Source organism: Doryrhamphus excisus, linkage group LG14 (assembly GCF_037039965.1).
Source record: "Doryrhamphus excisus strain RoL-2023G ecotype Guam linkage group LG14, RoL_Dexc_Guam_v1.1, whole genome shotgun sequence".
In the NCBI taxonomy this organism is placed as follows: Eukaryota; Metazoa; Chordata; class Actinopteri; order Syngnathiformes; family Syngnathidae; genus Doryrhamphus; species Doryrhamphus excisus.
The window spans coordinates 19,093,586-19,110,410 of NC_136370.1; the positions used below are offsets into that span (position 1 = coordinate 19,093,586).

The window sequence follows — 16,825 nt, forward strand, 5'->3', positions numbered from 1 at the left end:
TGTGGGAGGATGTTGCAAGTACCCCCCCCACACACACACACACACAAACGAATTGACGATTTTCTCCTTACTCAGTGTTACCATGGAAACAGTGCAGTCCATCAGGTGGCAGTATAGAGACTTCATCACCATATGCAGTATACTGTGTGTGTGTTATATATATATGTATATGTAAAAAAAAATGTGATAACTAAGAGAATAAAGTTCCATCATTAAAACTTAACGTTTAAGTAGTGGCTACAATTTTGCAATGACAAAATATACACGCTATAGAAAATGATATTTAATCTTGCCATCATCCATAAAGCAACTACAAGGGACCCGAAACAATAAAAGCAAAGCGTAGCTGTGTATTTTAGCCATTATTTGATGAAAACACTAGCTTTGGTTTATTTTGAAAATCTACACCGGAAGTAGAGTCGTTGCCCACTGCGTTGAACTTTGTTCTGTCACTGACGTCTCACCGGTACCATCCAGCGGACTGCTGGTCCATCTTCATCCTCGGGCCGACTGTCCTCGTCCATCACCGGCCTGTCGGCGAGCCCCTGACAACCGGACCGGAACCGACACCGCCTCTTTAGGCCTAGCATGGACCGGACACGGAGCTCGTGACACGGAGCCTACCGGCCTCGGAGGACGCGGTTGTAGGGTCAGCGGGGACGTTCGAGTTTGTGAGCGGCGGTTCTTGACGTCAAGTCCAATGTCAGCATCAAGGAGAACCGCTTGAAGCACCGCCTCTGCTCACGGTGTCCCCCTACGCCCCCCCACCCCAGCCAAGCCGAGCTGCGGGATGAGCAGAAGCACCTGACCGCCGTGTGTGGGGGGGCTGCTGGCGGGAACACGCTCGGATGTTTGCGTGAGGCTCCGTCATTGGGCCGGACCGTGCACGCGGAGGGATTCCGGACACATGAGCTGGTTCCGGGGGGAAGATGTGAAGATGGGCCCGCTGCTGGCGCTCGTGTGGCTCGTGAGCGGCTTCGTGCACGGCGTGCGCGGTCAGGGCGTGTACGGTAAGCACGTTGTGTGGTGTGACCTTGTCGTGATTGGCAGCTCGCGTGCGTGACGGAAACAACAGGTAGATGCCCCCTCATGCGGTGGGAAAGCCTCCAACATGGCCGTCGGGTCACATGACCTGAGTGGTGAGGGCACACTTCCTGTCGGGTGAACGTTCCGGTGTATCACGTCGTCAAGGTCACCTGTCGTATCACACCTGGAAGCGTTGTGTGCACGTGTGATTGTCGCTCGCCCCTCAGGACAAGACAGGGGCAGGTCATTGTTAGGATCACTTCCTGTTTCGAGTCACGTGACTACCTGGATTACATGGCCTCTTACATCATGGTGTGTGTGTGTGTGGTCGTGGGATTAGGCAGTAACATCTGTGCACTTCGTGGCCTTGTGCACCACTGCTGTGCATGTGAGTACGTCCTCTTTTTCATCATCACATCCGCCATGCCACCATGTGACCTTTGACCTTTTTGTGACTAGACATCAAACTCACCAATCAACATACGTACAAAAGATTTACCTGTTGGCCCTCATAACCACACATGTAGCGTGTCATTCCAACTCTGTACAGTAGATGGCATTGTAACCGCTTCTTAACACACCTCACCTGGACTTCCGGACAAGATTAACATATGTAATACATGCTAATGCTAATAAGAGTTCATCTCAGTGAGAGGGGGTGGAGTCAACTCAGCAGCATGCGCTGTTAGCCAGCCACACCCCCCCAAAGAGTACTTTCGCTATGTGCTTCCTGTTTCCTGTTCCCTCTTTTCTGCCGGCTAGTTGATTAGCTTCATGGAGGCAATCAAAAGAAGCCTTATCTCTCTCTCTCGCACACACACACACACACACACGGACACACGTGAGTCAGACAAAAGGTCCTGCAGCATCAACAGATGAAACGACGCCAGCGTGAGTCAAGCGTTTCTTGTTCTTTGTGACACCAGCAGTAAAGTCTGCTCTGATTGGCCCTCGCAACAGCGTAGGACTTCAACATCGCTGCTAAGACAGACAGCCTGACAGAGATGATATTCTCCGTCTCCTCCTCGTGCACGTACCAGGAAGTGAGATTTTAAAATAATGTGTTGCTAAGCAACCACAGTCAGCTGGCTCCACCCTCGGGTCCTGTGATTGGACAGTGACAGTTGACGCTATGGACTTTAAAAAAAAATCATCGTGTGTGTGTGTGTGTGTGTGTGTCTGTGAGGTCACGGCGTCGTCAGGTGGTCTCCATTCATCATTCAGTTGGCCTCATTACTTATGCACGTGAGTGTGGCGCTGCCAGCCAATCGAACGTGAGCAGTTATTTTAGTCCGGCCCACTGACTGACTGCCTGCAGCGGAGACACTTTATGTAACACAACCACACAGGAAGCACCGACTCTAATGAGCTTAATCAGACCTCACACTGTTCCTAACGTGCTGGATTGTCATCAACACAGCCCTCACACCTCTGTGTGTGTGTGTGTGTGTGTGTGTGTGGTGCCTGTGTGTGTATTTGATGACATCAGCAGTCATTGGAGAGCACACAAAAAAAAATCAAAATCTAAAAATAGAAAAGAAAAAGTAGGACAGCCTCCCAAAGCCCCTCCCCTGCTTTTTTTTTTACCTCATCTTCTTCTTCAGATGATTCATGCACAGCATTATTATGATTATTATTATCATATATAATTATTGTTTGTTATTATTAGTAGTTAGGGGCCAACATTGGCATTATGTGTTTTAGGTACACCCAGGGGCGTCTCTAGGTTCTGAGGACAATCATTATTTTATTATTAATTAGCCTATTATTATTATTACTATCATTATTCTTCTTCTGATTATTACTACTGCTAGTAGGCTAGTATTAGCCTGCTTATTGGCTTGCTTATTAGCCTGCTTTTGTCCTAGTATATGAAATTTGTCAGAGATTTTTTTGTTTAAAAAAATTAAAAAATCAATAAAAAATATAAAATTATTTAGGGAATGTTAAGAACATTTTAGGGGAGCCCTATTATATGAAAATTGTCAGAGATTTTTGTAAAAATAAAAATAAACAAATATAAAACTATTTAGGGGGGTTTAAGAACATTTAGGGGAGCCCTATTATATGAAATTTGTCAGAGCTGTTTTTGTAAAAAAAATAAAAATAAAATAAAAAATATCAAATTATTTACAGGGGCTTAAGAACATTTTAGGGGGACCCTATTATATGAAATTTGTCATATTTTTTGTGAAACAAAATCAATAAAAATATAAAATTTCAGGTGGCCTGAAGACCCCCTAAAATAGGCCTAATGACGCCACTGGGTACACAATTACTTGGATATGTGTAAAGTTTTTGTAAACCTTTTGACCTTTCATTCATTCAAAGTATTTAAAGATTGCCATGGTGATATATTGTGCATTGTGTTGCCGTGGCAACAAGAGAACTCACTGCACAAACACTGGAAACAATGCTAGAGCTTTTATTTTGTTAATGTTTTGTCTTCCACAGCGCCACCTACTGTTCGCATCGTGCACTCCGGCCCGGCCTGCAACGTGGAGGAGGAGCGACACAATGAGCGTGTTTACACCATCCGAGAAGGAGAAACGCTGGAAGTACTCTGTCTGGTCACTGGACACCCCCGCCCTCAGGTTAACACTCTTGGACCTCAAGTGTTTCCTACTACCAACTTAATCACTTCCTGTCGCGTAGGTACGTTGGACTAAAACGGCAGGTGGCGCTTCGGAGCGCCAAGGCGAGTCTTCGCCGCACAACGAAACTTTGAAGATTGAAAACATTGATCGCCACCAGGGAGGGCGCTACTACTGCAAGGCAGACAACGGAATGGGATCGCCGGCCATTCGCTCCATACGAGTGGACGTCTACTGTGAGGACACACGCACACTTTCTGCATGTCGTGGTGTCCACACTGGCTCTACGCGTCCCCACTAGAGTGGACGTCAGCTTTATGTCTTAACAATGACATCACAAATGTAAATACCTTGTGCAGAAAGCTGATTGGTCAGTCAGAGTCCCCTTTACATGACAGCTTGTCATCCTCTTACACCGCTGATTCTCAAATAGTGGGGTGGGTACGGTGAATATATTCGTGCAGACCTGCCAACATGTAAGAATTTCTTGTACTCTGCATGCAATTTTACAATTTTGATCGAACTGTTCATTTCTTTTGTGCTTAAGCCATTTCAATGACTTACCAAGCCCCTCCGCCTTGGGGGGGTTAGTCCTCAGGCGGCTCTCATGCCTCCTGTGACTCTTCTCCGTCAGTTCTGGATGACCCGCTGATCACGGTGCACCAGAGCGTGGGCGATGCCAAGGAGCTCTTCTACTTTGAGAGAACCGTCTTCCTGCGCTGCGTCGCCACCTCCAACCCCCCCGTGCACTACACATGGCGGCGAGGCCGAGAGATCCTATCGCAGGGTGTAGACGCCGGCGTGGACATCTATGAACCCTTTTTCACACAGGTGGGTGAGTCCGCCTCGTTCGACACGCCACGGCCACTCACATCCTCTGCTGCCAGCACGGCTCAACTAGAGACTGACGGGCAGGATGAAAAGTTACATGGACTAATAGGAAAACAAATCCAAACCGTTCAAATCATCTCGGAAGCTTTACACTCATCCACAGCGTCACTAGGTACTGAGGAAAGGGGGGGTTAGCCCCCTGGAGATGCACAGGATATGAATGAATGTAGTAGACGTTCAATTCAAAAATCCAAAAACCAAATAAGAAGAAGCGGGATATAACCTTCCCAATTTTGGACAGATTTAGTAGAGATACTCAATAGTTTTAGGCCACCATTAAATGTACACAAGTACACACAATCTATACTGCAAAACCGCTGCTCAAGCTCTGGAACCATTCTGTCCAGTGGACAGTCATCAATTATATAATAATCATTATATTATTAATGAGCCTATTATTATTACTATCATCATTCTTCTTCTGATTACTACTACTACTACTACTAGTAGTAGTAGTAGGCTAGTATTAGCCTGATTATTGGCTTGCTTATTCGCCCGCTTTTGTCCTATTATATAAAATTTGTCAAGAGATTTTTTTTTGTTAAAAAAAATTTTAAAAATCTAATTATTCAGGGGGACTTAACATTTTAGGGGGGCTTCAAATTATTTAGGGGGGCTTAAGAACATTTTAGAGGGCCCTATTATATGAAATTTATCAAGAGATTTTTTTTGTTAAAATTTAAAAAAAAATCTAATTATTCAGGGGGACTTAACATTTTAGGGGGGCTTCAAATTATTTAGGGGGACTTAAAACATTTTAGGGGGGTCCCTATTATATGAAATTTGTCAAGAGATTTTTTTGTAAAAAAATAAAAAATATCAATTTATTTAGGGGGACTTAAGAACATTTGTCAAGAGATTTATTTTTACATCAATTAAAAAAAAATTAAAAATCCATTAAAAATATCAAATTATTTAGGAGGATTTCAGCCCCCCCAAAATGTTGATGGACCAGCAGGACCACATCATCTGTGAATAGCAGAGAGGAGATGCTATGGCCCCCAAACTGGGGGGCAAAGGGGAGCCTTGGCAGAGGCCAAAGTTCTCCAGAAACAGGCTCAACTTACTGAACCAGGGTCCTTCTCCGGTTTCTCAGGGGGCTTGGCTCCAGAACCAAAACTGTGGGTTGAGAAGACCAAGTTGTAACCCATATACTTTTGGTTGTAATATTAATAGTAATATTTAAAAAGAATGTGTGTGCGCGTGTGTGCTCGTTTCAGGGTGAGACAAAGATCCTGAAGCTGAAGAACCTTCGTCCTCAAGACTACGCCAACTACACTTGCATCGCCTCGGTCAGGAACGTGTGCGCCATCGCCGACAAGAGTGCACACTTTAGTCTGAACAACAGGACAGGTGGGCATGTGGATTCTAGCCAACGTGCACAACGTGCACAACGTGCACGAGGTCATTGCTGGTTTGTTTGTTTTCCCCACCAGCCCCTCCCTCCGTTAAGCTCCTCCTGGACGACCCCCTGGTGGTGAACCCGGGGGAGACAGTCACGCTGGTGTGTGTGGCGTCCAGCGGGACCCCTCCTCCCACGCTGACTTGGGTGAGGCCCGGGGGAGAAGATCTACCAAAGAGAAGCGTGACGAAGGGCGGCACGCTGACTATTCCCACCGTCACCGTTGAGGACGGCGGCCCTTACAGTTGCGTGGCGTCCAACAACGTTGGAAATGCAGCCAGGAAGTCTGCAAACATTCTGGTCAGAGGTGCGGCTGAGGTGCTGCTTAGCGAATATTAGCTTGTTTGTTAGCCGGCAGTCTGGTTGTGGTGGCACCGTGGACTAGCGGGAGGAGCTGTGGGGATGTCAGAGGCTTTTTGGTCATGTGATCAGCTTGAGTGTTGTTATGCTAGTCAATGCTAACGACGTGGATGTCTTAAACACGTGCAGGGCTTCGCAAAGCACGCTTCTGGATCACGCCAGACCCGTACCACAACGACGACAACATCCAGATCGGGCGAGAGGTGAAGATCAGTTGCCAAGTGGAGGCCACGCCCCCCGAGGAGCTGCAATTTGGCTGGCTGAAGAACGGGCGGCCACTGAGGAGCTCGGAGCGGATGGTCATCACCCACACGGACGCCGAGGTGTCGCCCGGCATAACCAACCTCGATATCATCGACCTCAAGTTCACAGACTTTGGCACGTACACGTGCGTGGCGTCGCTGAGGGACGGGGGAAGTCCGGAGATCAGCATCGATGTCAACATCTCTTCCACCACAGGTGAGGGAGGGGCTTGAGGGGAGGTCACAGGATCCCACTTGATTGGCACCGATTACGGTTCTTGACTTCCTGTATGCGGCTGCAGTTCCTCCCGAGCTCAGCGTCCCCAGGGGGCGTTCTCACATCGTCGCTCAGGAGGGCGACACGGTGGAGCTGCAGTGTTTGGTGTCGGGCAAACCCAAGCCAATCGTCCTGTGGTCCCGCCTGGAGGAGAGCCAGGTGGCCACGGCTCTCGCGGGCGACGCGGCCAACCTGACGGAAAGCTACGACGGCGTGCTGAGGCTCGGCAACGTGACACGAGAGATGGGCGGGACTTACTGCTGCCAGACCAGCCAATACAACGGCTTCAACGTCAAGCCCAGACAGGCGCTCATCCAGCTGGTGGTGCAGTGTGGGTAACGCGCACATACACGCAGACTCAATGCCACACCACGCCACGTGACGCCCGTGTTGTCCCGCCGCAGTTCCGCCTGTGGTGGAGCCCCCCTACTCGGAGGTCCGCCAGGCTCTGGGGCGGGCCTTCAGCCTGACGTGCCGCCTGCTCCGTGCACACCCGGCCCGCCTACTGCGCTACGAGTGGAAGCTGGGGTCCCGCCTTCTGACCGTGGGCCAGTTCGACGACCACCAGGATGACACGCACTACAACGTACGAGCGCTCAACCGAGAAGGTTACGGCGAGTACACGTGTGACATCAGCAATGAGGCAGGGGCGGGGCGCTGCACCTTCCTGGTCACGGGTGAGTCTCCTGAGTCCGAGTCGCCGTAGTAACCCACTTCCTGTGTGTGACTCCGCTTCTGTGTTGCTAGTGGTGACATTAGCGTGTAAACATTATGTTGGGAACTTTCACTTTCATTCGGAGAATACGCAATCAAAAGAAGTGGAGCTTCAAGCCGAGGTTGCTGGTTGACCTCTGACCCCCCCTACCCCTCCACACACTCCAGGGAAGGCGTACCCTCCAGAATTCTATTACGACACGCAGGGAGCTCTTTGGCAGAACCAGGCTCAGGCGTACGGCTTCAAGCTGCAGTGGACTCAAATGGAGCCCGGCGGGGTGGACCGCATCCTGGCCTACAGGCTGGGCATCAGACAGGTGCCGCCATGTCACCCTTTCTTCAGGAAGTGGTTGGAGCTTGTACGGACGTCTTGTGTGTGTGTGTGTGTGTGAGGTGGGACAGTCTCGCTGGTGGGAGCAGGAGATCGCCATGGAGGGAAGCATCCACAAGGGGGAGCTGCTGACATACAACCTGACTGAATTGGTCAAGCCGGAATCGTACCTGGTCCGCCTCACGCCCATCACCCGCTACGGTGAGGGCGACGCCACCGAGCGCATCATCGCCTACAGCCGTACGTCACACACACACACGACAGCCTGCAGACTTAATCTGTGTGTGAACGCTGCGGCGAGAGTCTAACACGTGTTGTCTTCCTCTCTGACAGCCCCGGTGAATCCACACCTCAGTGAGTCCTCCTGAGGAACCTAAATACTTCTTCATGAGTTAGTCCGCATCGATGACAATGTATGTGTGTGTGTGTGTCCAGGGGAGTTCCAGTGTGGTTTCGAGGATGAGGCCTTGTGTCTCTTCTCTCAGGACAAAAGTGACGACTTTGACTGGACACGTCACAGTGCGGCGTCACGTGACACCAAATACACACCAAACACGGGACCCAGTGCTGACCACAGCGGCTCTAAGCAAGGTAAAAAAAAGCAATGTTAGGATGTCAGCTGGGACAGATGACATGAAGGATAATAGAACTTTAATCTCTCACTCACCATTTTATTTGTTCCTCTTCCTGGAAGATCACGCACATGTCACATGTTTGATTCGCTCAACAACCAATCAACAGGAAGCTTTCTTTCTCCCGCTAATCCACTTTTTAGTGAACCCGTTGACCTCTCCATTTGTGTGTTTCTACTGTACAAAAGTGGCAAAGCATGCGTTGGCAAGTAAATGATGTCATAAATATGAAAAATTACCCAACACAGTGGAACCTTGGTTAGCATCATTAATCCATTCCAGAAGGTCTGACATGAACTCAATACATTTTCCCATAAGACATAGTGTAAATCCCGGTTATCCGTTCCAGAGAGCCAAAAATGTTAACCAGGGCCGGCCCAAGCCTCCATGGGGCCTTAAGCCAAATTTTATTTTGGGGCCCTCACACAGGAAAAAATACTTTCCCGCCCCCTTTTTTTAGGTTAATTGCTCTTGGGGTGGGGCTGCACAGTAGTCGAGTGGTTAGCGCGCAGACCTCACAGCTAGGAGACCCGAGTTCAATTCCACCCTCGGCTATCTCTGTGTGGAGTTTGCATGTTCTCCCTGTGCATGCTAGGTTAATTGGCCACTCCAATAGGTATGAATGTGAGTGTGAATGGTTGTTTGTCTATATGTGCCCTGTGATTGGCTGGCCACCAGTCCAGGGTGTAGACAGCTGGGGTAGGCTCCAGCACCCCTGCAACCCTTGTGAGGAAAAGCGATAGAAAATGAATGAATGAATGAATATTTAAGTATAATAAGTAATATTTCAGGCTGCACGGTGATCGAGTGGTTAGCACGCAGGCCTCACAGCTAGGAGACCCGAGTTCAATTCCACCCTCGGCTATCTCTGTCTGGAGTTCTCCCCGTGCATGCGTGGGTTTTTTCCGGGTACTACGGTTTCCTCCCACATTCCAAAAACATGCTAGGTTAATTAGCCACTCCAAATTGTCCATAGGTATGAATGTGAGTGTGAATGGTTGTTTGTCTATATGTGCCCTGGGATTGGCTGGCCACCAGTCCAGGGTGTACCCCGCCTCTCGCACGAAGACAGCTGGGATAGGCTCCAGCACGCCCCGGTGACCCTCGTGAGGATAAGCGGTAGAAAATGAATGATGCTCTTGGGGCCCCCTAGTGGTCACGGGGCCCTAAGCAGGTGCTTAGTTCACTTATGCTTTGGGCCGGCTCTGTTAACATTAACCAAAAAAGACACTAACCGGGGTGTACGCAAACCGAAGTTCCACTCCGAATGCAAATAAGAGCCAAATTGTGTTTGCTGGTGTGCTAACTGATATGATGCCATGATGGCGTCTGGCAGGCTTCTACATGTACATCGAGACATCCAGGCCGCGACTGGAGGACGACAAGGCCCGCCTCCTGTCACCCTCTTTCAACACGGGCCCCAGAAGCGGCGCCACCTACTGTTTGGCCTTCTACTACCACATGTACGGGAAGCACATAGGTGAGGTCGCACTTGTTGCCGTGAAGGCTTTGTTGCCTTCATCGGATGCTCTGAATCAACTACTTCCTGTTTACCACGGCAGGAGCACTCAACGTCCTCCTGCGCCAGAAAGGTCAGACGGCATCAGACGCATCGGTGTGGAGTCTGAGCGGGAACCAAGGCGACCACTGGCGACGAGCCGCCGTCAGCATCCGCCCCACCGCAGCCTTCCAGGTGCAGCTATGCTAACTAGTTAGCTGGTCACATTCTGTAACCACTTAAAAAGTGTTGTATGCTAACAGCTATGCTAACTCATGTTAGCCACGATCTTCCGAAAGGTCACGTGCTTGTGTTGTCTGCGCTAGGTGGTGATGGAGGGCGTGCGCGGCGCAGGCATTGAGGGAGACATCGCCATCGATGATGTCAGCATAGAGGAGGGGGAATGCAAAGATCCTCCGCCCAACAGTGAGTGCTCACTTTGTCAGCTTCAAATCATGAAGACGTTGATCCCCCTGTCTCTTCTGTCCCACAGACCTGAGGTCACTGGCACCACCCTGCTCCCCCTGTTTATGGGGGCTGGGTATAACTTTGTGCTTGACTCTGATTGGCCGACACAGGTGACCCCCACGGCCTCAGACTCCTTTGAGCCCGCCTTCTTTCCCGCTCCCGCAATCAGTGCTGTCACAGCTGCACGTTGACCCCACCCCACCAATGATGTCACAACAGGGCGCCGTCCTCAGTGGGCTGGGCAACCAGGTGACATTAAGTGCCTTCATGCTCCTGAAGGAAACGGAAACGCAGTCAGTTGTCGCCACAGCAACAAGAGTGGGACATCACAGCGGCCGTGCAGGAGCGCAGCCTGTTACTGTGTTTTTCCAAATAAAAGGCTCTACAGTGTGGAGTTGATTTTTAAAGAAGCACAAAAAAAAGACAGGATTGTTCTAGAAGTCCTTTTGACCAAGATGTGGAACACTTGAAGAACTTCCTGTGTATTTTTCCTTCAGCATGTTTGACGACAAGCTCCGCCTCCACGTGACAATAAAACCTTTTTTGTCAACTTGACTCTGATTTTGATGACTCCATCGTGCCTAAAGAAAGGCTAAGCTAATGTTAAGATATTCACATTAACGACCGTTAGCAGCTAGCTAGCTAGCAGCAACTAGCTAGCAGAAGCTATAAATACGAAGTAACGACATGCAGTAGTTGCTGCCATATAAAGCCATGACTGTCAAAATAAAGAATAATGACAGACTTCCTGTCTATGATATTATTATTAATAATGTATATTACCAACGCCGTGCTTCTTCCTTCGTCGCCATGGAATCAGAATGGCGGCTCTTTAGTGTGTCATCGGTAGTTTGGAGTGATCAAGCACGTAAGTTGATGTAGGGGTCCCCCCGGTCTGGATCACTCCAGCGAGACAAAGTGATGACGTCACACGTCACAGGGCTCGCCACGCGCCGCAAACTTCTGATGACGCGGCATGTTTGGCTGGTCAGCGGCCTTTGTAGTTCTGGATGAATCCTCACGGTTAGACGTAGAGTAAGCTCCCGCGATACCCGCGATACCCGCGATACCCGCTCACAACGTTCATAGAAGTAGGCGGCAAGTGACGTCGCGGAAGGGGAAGCGTAGTGGATGACGTGTCCCCGCCATGTAGGGGAACAACAGCAGCGCCGCCATTAAGGTTTGTCGCTGCTGGACCACGTGACACTGGCCAGTGGGGAGTGGCGGGGGCCTGGATGACGTCACATGTACCTGAACAGGTTGCGGTTTTGGGATCAGGTCACCTGGGCACATACAGCTCTTTGTTGACTTTTTATCACACATATATATACTTTTAAGCACTCTTATATGCACAAAATGAGTAAATTAGTATTTTAAATACGCTCTTTTGCCAGTCAATACACAAGTTTTTCAAGTTCGGTCTTCAACTTTTGTACGTGTTCTTGTTTTGAAAGAGTAGCGAAATCTATCTTAAGTAGTAATTAGATTATTTGTTTCGAAATTGAAGCAATCCACTGAAATCTGTACGGAAAATGTGGAATTACAAACACATTGGAATATCCGGAATGTGTGAAATTGTTATTGAATGTTTTGATACTGGAATGTTTGAGTCATATCACCATGGTGACGTCTCACTTGAATAATATAAGTTTGTCATTTTCTCACCTGGTCGAGTCCTTTACATGCTACGAGGGTAGGAGGCGGTCCCTCGTGCCATGAAGAGACGCTCGTACTGTTTAATAACTCGCACCCTTTGGTGTCCATGACCAGTCATGTTAAGAAAAAGTTCCCGCTTGGAGTCGTCGGGCTACTACACCAGCAACGGGCAACCCGTCATCTCGTACAAGGAGACGCCATACAGGTAAGCAGGTGTGTGTTGACCACGTCCGTCAGCGCCGCCAGTACGCCAACGCCGCTCACCTCGCCTTTTCCTGTCCCAAACAGGAAGCTCTGGACTCGCTGCCGGACTCCCCGCCCTCCTCGCAGAGTGGCCTTGGACAACGTCAAGTACGAGATTCCGCTCTCGGCGGGCCCTGCGAGAACGGACAGAGGCGTCTCCAGAATCGATAGCATGCTGCGATTTGCACGCAAACACTTGATCACCATTTTGATCTCGCTCCTGTGGCTCTGTACGTATGACCCCCCCCCCCACACACGCTAACCTGCAACCTCATGCGTTATCACTTCCTGTCTGCAGTGTGCGAGTCCTCCGTTCGCCAGATGACAGGCTTCCTCGCACCCTCATATTTGGTATGACCCACTTCCTGTTCAGCTGACTATGCTGATGACATCACTAATGACCTCGTCGTCCTCCCAGTTCTCTGGACACAGCAACGAGCTGTCAGAAGAAGCATTTGGAAGGTGCAACGACCTGATGACGCGTATGAAAGCATGGGAGCAGCAGAAGGACATCAGGGCGCCTCTGTGGGCCAGCGTTCCAAACTTCGCACTCAAGTCAGCGGGTGAGTGTCGTGCACGCCGCGGGACCGCTCGCTAAGCCGTACTTTGCTCAATGTGCGTTTTGCGCGGCAGGAGCCAGCGTCATGTGCGCCGCCACATCCAAGTCCTACAAGGCCAAAACTGGAACCTTGTCCGTGTTCGGCTTTCAGATGAGGTTCTCTCAGGCGGTGGCGCCAAGTGTGGTCATTGAGGTAACGTGCATGCTAGCTACATGGCTGCTCCGTCACGTGTTTACCGCCAAACTCTGCTCCCGTAGGGCAAGTCGGAGCTGATCCCGGGTCATTGCTGGGCCTTCTCAGGTCATGAGGGGAATCTGACGATCATGCTGTCTCACCCGGCTGTGGTGCATCATGTGACACTGGGTCACGTCTCGAAGAGAATCTCCCCCACCGGCTCCATCCCACATGCCCCCAATGTCTTCTCAGTCTATGTGAGTTGGTCATGAAGTTCAACAAGTTCTCTGGTTGGCCTGAAAGCCTGGGCTGTGTATCAAATGGCCTGAGTTCCAGAGTGTGTGAAGATTGACGGTGTCGTGCTGTTCCAAACCCATTACTATTATTCTACACACAGAAAATGACATTTTTTTTCATATGGTCACTACGGGTTGCTCATCTACTTTCAAGTAAGCCCTACCCTTCTTCTACTTACGGTATGGTGACTATCAAGAGTGGTAAGTGTCCCATCAATGTTCTCATCAGGATTTTATGCTGCTGATACCGATAATCCATGAGTAAAGAATAAAGAAAATCAATCAATCTGTAATAAATAAATATAAATATAATAATAAAATGGCAAATAATAAAAACTTAAGAAACCACATATAGTTGGTGGGTAGACAAATTATTTTTTTCAGATTAAAATGAACAAAGCATTATTAGAGCCCTGTAGACATGACAAAACACGACTATAGTCACATTTATACTCTTTTTATTTACAACATATTGCGCAACTGCAGGGTCTTGAGACACATGCTGACTCGCAAACTAGAGAGCTAGCGACCTAAACGGTAGCCTTCAAGTTATTTCCTTTAAACATAAATAGCCAAAAACTTACCACTTCCACACGGATAGGGAGGATAACTATTAACAGTTATTTAACCTTTAACATGAACATGAATCAAACGTAATAATTTTTTCTGGGTACATGATACCATACAGCATCCATATCAAACTAACATTAAACTTTCATATCAAGGCGGGGGCCTCAAAGTAGTGTCCAGCGGGTCACATTTGGCCCACGGGCCGTGTGTTTGAGACCCCTGCTTTAGACAATACTCTAAACACCCGCCCACCCAAGTTCTCCGATTGGCCGAAGACGCAATTTTAGATTAATTAATTAGATTACCCGTTACTGAAAAAAGTAACAGCGTTAGTAACGTTATTGTAAATGCCGTTATTCCCATCACTGCCAATCACATACATGCAGTGTAAATGTTGAAATGTACTACAAGCTATATTAGAGGTCAGCAAGGTTTTTTCTTATGAGAGCTACTTTTGCAAAATGAAAATGGCCTCGACTACTCATTTGTGAAACATTTATTTTCATATCTTATTTCAACCCAAAAGCCAATATGCTTGTTTTACCAGAACATGAAGAAAATGATCACATTTTGTATTTCACAATGCATTTATTTCCCATCTTTTCACATTATTAATTGAAAACCTGAATAAAAAGCAGGTTTATTCACCTCTGCTGGGTCCCTCCAGCCGTATCCGCTGCCTTCTGATACGCAGATGCCCGCAGAAGAGATACAATATTAATGTGTGCAACACCCGTTTCAAAAGCTCACTTGTCACACTGGTCGCACATCATCTGTAGTCCAACACAGCCTCGCACACAACAAACGTTTCTCCTGCTGTTAAAGTGCTACATGGTGTCTGCATGCTGCTAAATCTGTACTGAGGCGCTATTCATCCAAAGTAGTTTTGGAGGATTTTGTGCAAAACTTAGTCCCACACACGGCAGACATGCTGATGGGCGTTTTAAAGCATCGGCTGATATCAATGTGAAAATCACTGCCCCTAGCGTCCACATAGAGAATTGCACCGTGCACGCTCAATCCGGATGCAGAACTTTGAAAGTTCTCTGTAGTACTACACAGAAGCAAAAACTCGCTTTAACCGTCAGTATTATCCACTCAGGGTATGGAGACGCCGGACGCGACAGGAATCAAACTCGGAACCTTTCAATACGACCAAGACGGACCCATGCTCCAGAACTTCAACATACCTGTGAGTATACCTCACCCGACCTTTCACCTCGCAGTCCTCTCCCGGTGTAATAGATGCGTACGGATGTGTGTGTGTCACCAGGAGGAGTTCCACAACATCAGCAAGTACTTGACACTCAGCATCCATAGCAATTGGGGTGATCCCGCATACACCTGCCTGTACAGCCTCATGGTGCACGGGAGGCTGGCGTCCTGAGGCGAGAACTGCAGCACACCTGATGCACACCCACACACGGCTGACTAGTGCGGCACCATAACACTACCTCAACATGACGTCCATCATTAGGAGGCTGACCTTCTAGAAGGACACGTGGGCGACCCAAACGCTTCCACACTTTTTCCTCAATGCCATTTGCACTTTAAAGGCTCAGAGACTTACTATCATGATATTTTTATTTATCATGCATCGTTCAGGTTGCAAGCAATGCTGCACTTTATGGAGAACATGTGCAATACTATGTATTTTTTTATGTTGGTTATATTATTCAGTGTTATCTTGGCACAACGCGGGGCTGCTACTTTGCTCATGATGATATTATATAATATATAATATATAATAAAGGCAGTCAGTTGTGTTTGTCGGTGGAGAATGAATGGTATTACATAGAAAATATTTTTACACAAGATATAATTAAGGCAATCGAGTTGTGATTCCTGCTGAATGCTGGGTGGTTTCAAGAAGTAAAGTCAATTTTTCCAAAAGTTGGGGTTCTGGTTCATTCGTCTGTGGAAGTTGTCGTACCACTTGAGGATGCAGCTGGACGGGATGAAGGTCTCGCTCGGGTTGGGTGTCATCTGCGCCTGCGTGACGGCGAAGGAAGACGCAAAGTTGTACAAACTGTCCAACATCTTTTGTGTAAATAGCCGCAAAGTGTCCGTCGTGGACGCAGCGGCACCGGACACCGGGGTCTGCTGGGCCAGCTGTTCCAGGGGCTCCACGGACACTCCGACCTGGGCCACGGAGGGAGACGAGGCCATCGTCCCGAAGGGGTGCGCACCGCCTTGGCCTACCTTCAGCCCGGAGATCTTGAAGATGGCACTGGGCTTGTCGTTGGCGATGAAGCCGAGAAGCTGCCACACCGGTCCGCCGCTCGCAGGGTCCGGGAAGGAGAAGTAGACCGCTCCGCCCATGCCCGCGGGGAAAGGCACGGTGCCGAGCATGAACACCACCACATGGTTCACGCTCTCGTATTCCGGTAGATTGAACACGAATTTGTCCGAAGCCACCTGAACCGCGTCCGTCTGCACCAACCTGCCGGCCACCAGACAGCCAAACATGGTGGCTAGCCTAGCAAAAAACGTTAGCCGCCCTCGGTTCGAGTGCCTGATTTAGCTGCTAGCCGTAGTCCTTCTATGGCGCTGCCGGGGAGAAGGCGAAGTCTTGTCAACTAGCTATAACCGGTAGAAGTAACATCTACTGTATAACTTCCTGTAACCATAGCTGTAACTACGGCTTGTGTGCCAATAGAAGATGGTAGAAACTTCTAGAAGCTTAAATAGTCAGTCCTTGTTGCTCGACGATCGACTACACGTCCTGATCTGAGCGCTTCCAGTTCAGACGGTTTAAATGTATGTATGTTTTTGGTTTTAGTCAATTGCTTTTTTTGGAGTGGGGTTGTGTAACTTTTGGTCATTGAATTTTCTTTTTATGAATGTGAATTAAAAAAACGAATGCGATTGTTTTATGTGAATTTTATTTT

The 16,825-nt window shown here is 48.7% G+C and overlaps 3 protein-coding genes across 5 annotated transcripts; 2 read left to right on the forward strand and 1 right to left on the reverse strand.

The window, feature by feature from the left end:
- Positions 1-440: 440 nt before the first annotated feature.
- Positions 441-11,115, forward strand: mdga2a (MAM domain containing glycosylphosphatidylinositol anchor 2a). 2 transcript variants are annotated; one of them, XM_058090892.2, is made up of 17 exons: positions 441-1,010; positions 3,481-3,620; positions 3,682-3,856; positions 4,255-4,451; positions 5,732-5,864; positions 5,948-6,220; positions 6,403-6,732; positions 6,818-7,123; positions 7,197-7,469; positions 7,675-7,823; positions 7,900-8,077; positions 8,171-8,191; positions 8,273-8,428; positions 9,806-9,949; positions 10,032-10,162; positions 10,294-10,393; positions 10,461-11,111. In XM_058090892.2, exons 1-17 carry the CDS (start codon positions 908-910, stop codon positions 10,547-10,549), a joined length of 2,898 nt encoding a protein of 965 aa, XP_057946875.2. In that variant the 5' UTR covers positions 441-907; the 3' UTR covers positions 10,550-11,111. The 2 variants fall into 2 exon arrangements, with proteins under 2 accessions (XP_057946875.2, XP_078652098.1); XM_078795972.1 differs by lacking the exon at positions 441-1,010 and adding an exon at positions 1,157-1,414 and having other exon boundaries at positions 10,461-11,115.
- Positions 11,116-11,486: 371 nt separating this feature from the next.
- On the forward strand, positions 11,487-15,321 carry LOC131140269 (SUN domain-containing protein 3-like). Its single transcript, XM_058090533.2, has 9 exons — positions 11,487-11,615; positions 12,206-12,296; positions 12,380-12,564; positions 12,633-12,685; positions 12,753-12,897; positions 12,968-13,086; positions 13,152-13,325; positions 15,037-15,126; positions 15,208-15,321. Exons 2-9 carry the CDS (start codon positions 12,208-12,210, stop codon positions 15,319-15,321), a joined length of 969 nt encoding a protein of 322 aa, XP_057946516.2. The 5' UTR covers positions 11,487-11,615; positions 12,206-12,207.
- On the reverse strand, positions 14,702-16,676 carry hikeshi (heat shock protein nuclear import factor hikeshi). 2 transcript variants are annotated; one of them, XM_058090895.2, is made up of 2 exons: positions 16,137-16,675; positions 14,702-15,926 (listed from the first exon to the last, which is right to left on the reverse strand). In XM_058090895.2, exons 1-2 carry the CDS (start codon positions 16,401-16,403, stop codon positions 15,813-15,815), a joined length of 381 nt encoding a protein of 126 aa, XP_057946878.2. In that variant the 5' UTR covers positions 16,404-16,675; the 3' UTR covers positions 14,702-15,812. The 2 variants fall into 2 exon arrangements, with proteins under 2 accessions (XP_057946878.2, XP_057946877.2); XM_058090894.2 differs by having other exon boundaries at positions 14,702-16,676.
- Positions 16,677-16,825: the final 149 nt, after the last annotated feature.

Bases quoted from the DNA above. Each gene is read 5' to 3' on its own strand.
- hikeshi (XM_058090894.2), bottom strand. From the start codon at position 16,403: ATGTTTGGCTGTCTGGTGGCCGGCAGGTTGGTGCAGACGGACGCGGTT.
- mdga2a (XM_058090892.2), top strand. From the start codon at position 908: ATGAGCTGGTTCCGGGGGGAAGATGTGAAGATGGGCCCGCTGCTGGCG. The intron at 8,192-8,272 runs GTGAGTCCTCCT...GTGTGTGTCCAG, and splicing joins CCCGGTGAATCCACACCTCA to GGGAGTTCCAGTGTGGTTTC. The intron at 9,950-10,031 runs GTGAGGTCGCAC...TTACCACGGCAG, and splicing joins CATGTACGGGAAGCACATAG to GAGCACTCAACGTCCTCCTG.
- LOC131140269 (XM_058090533.2), top strand. From the start codon at position 12,208: ATGTTAAGAAAAAGTTCCCGCTTGGAGTCGTCGGGCTACTACACCAGC. The intron at 12,297-12,379 runs GTAAGCAGGTGT...TGTCCCAAACAG, and splicing joins TACAAGGAGACGCCATACAG to GAAGCTCTGGACTCGCTGCC. The intron at 13,326-15,036 runs GTGAGTTGGTCA...TTATCCACTCAG, and splicing joins CCAATGTCTTCTCAGTCTAT to GGTATGGAGACGCCGGACGC.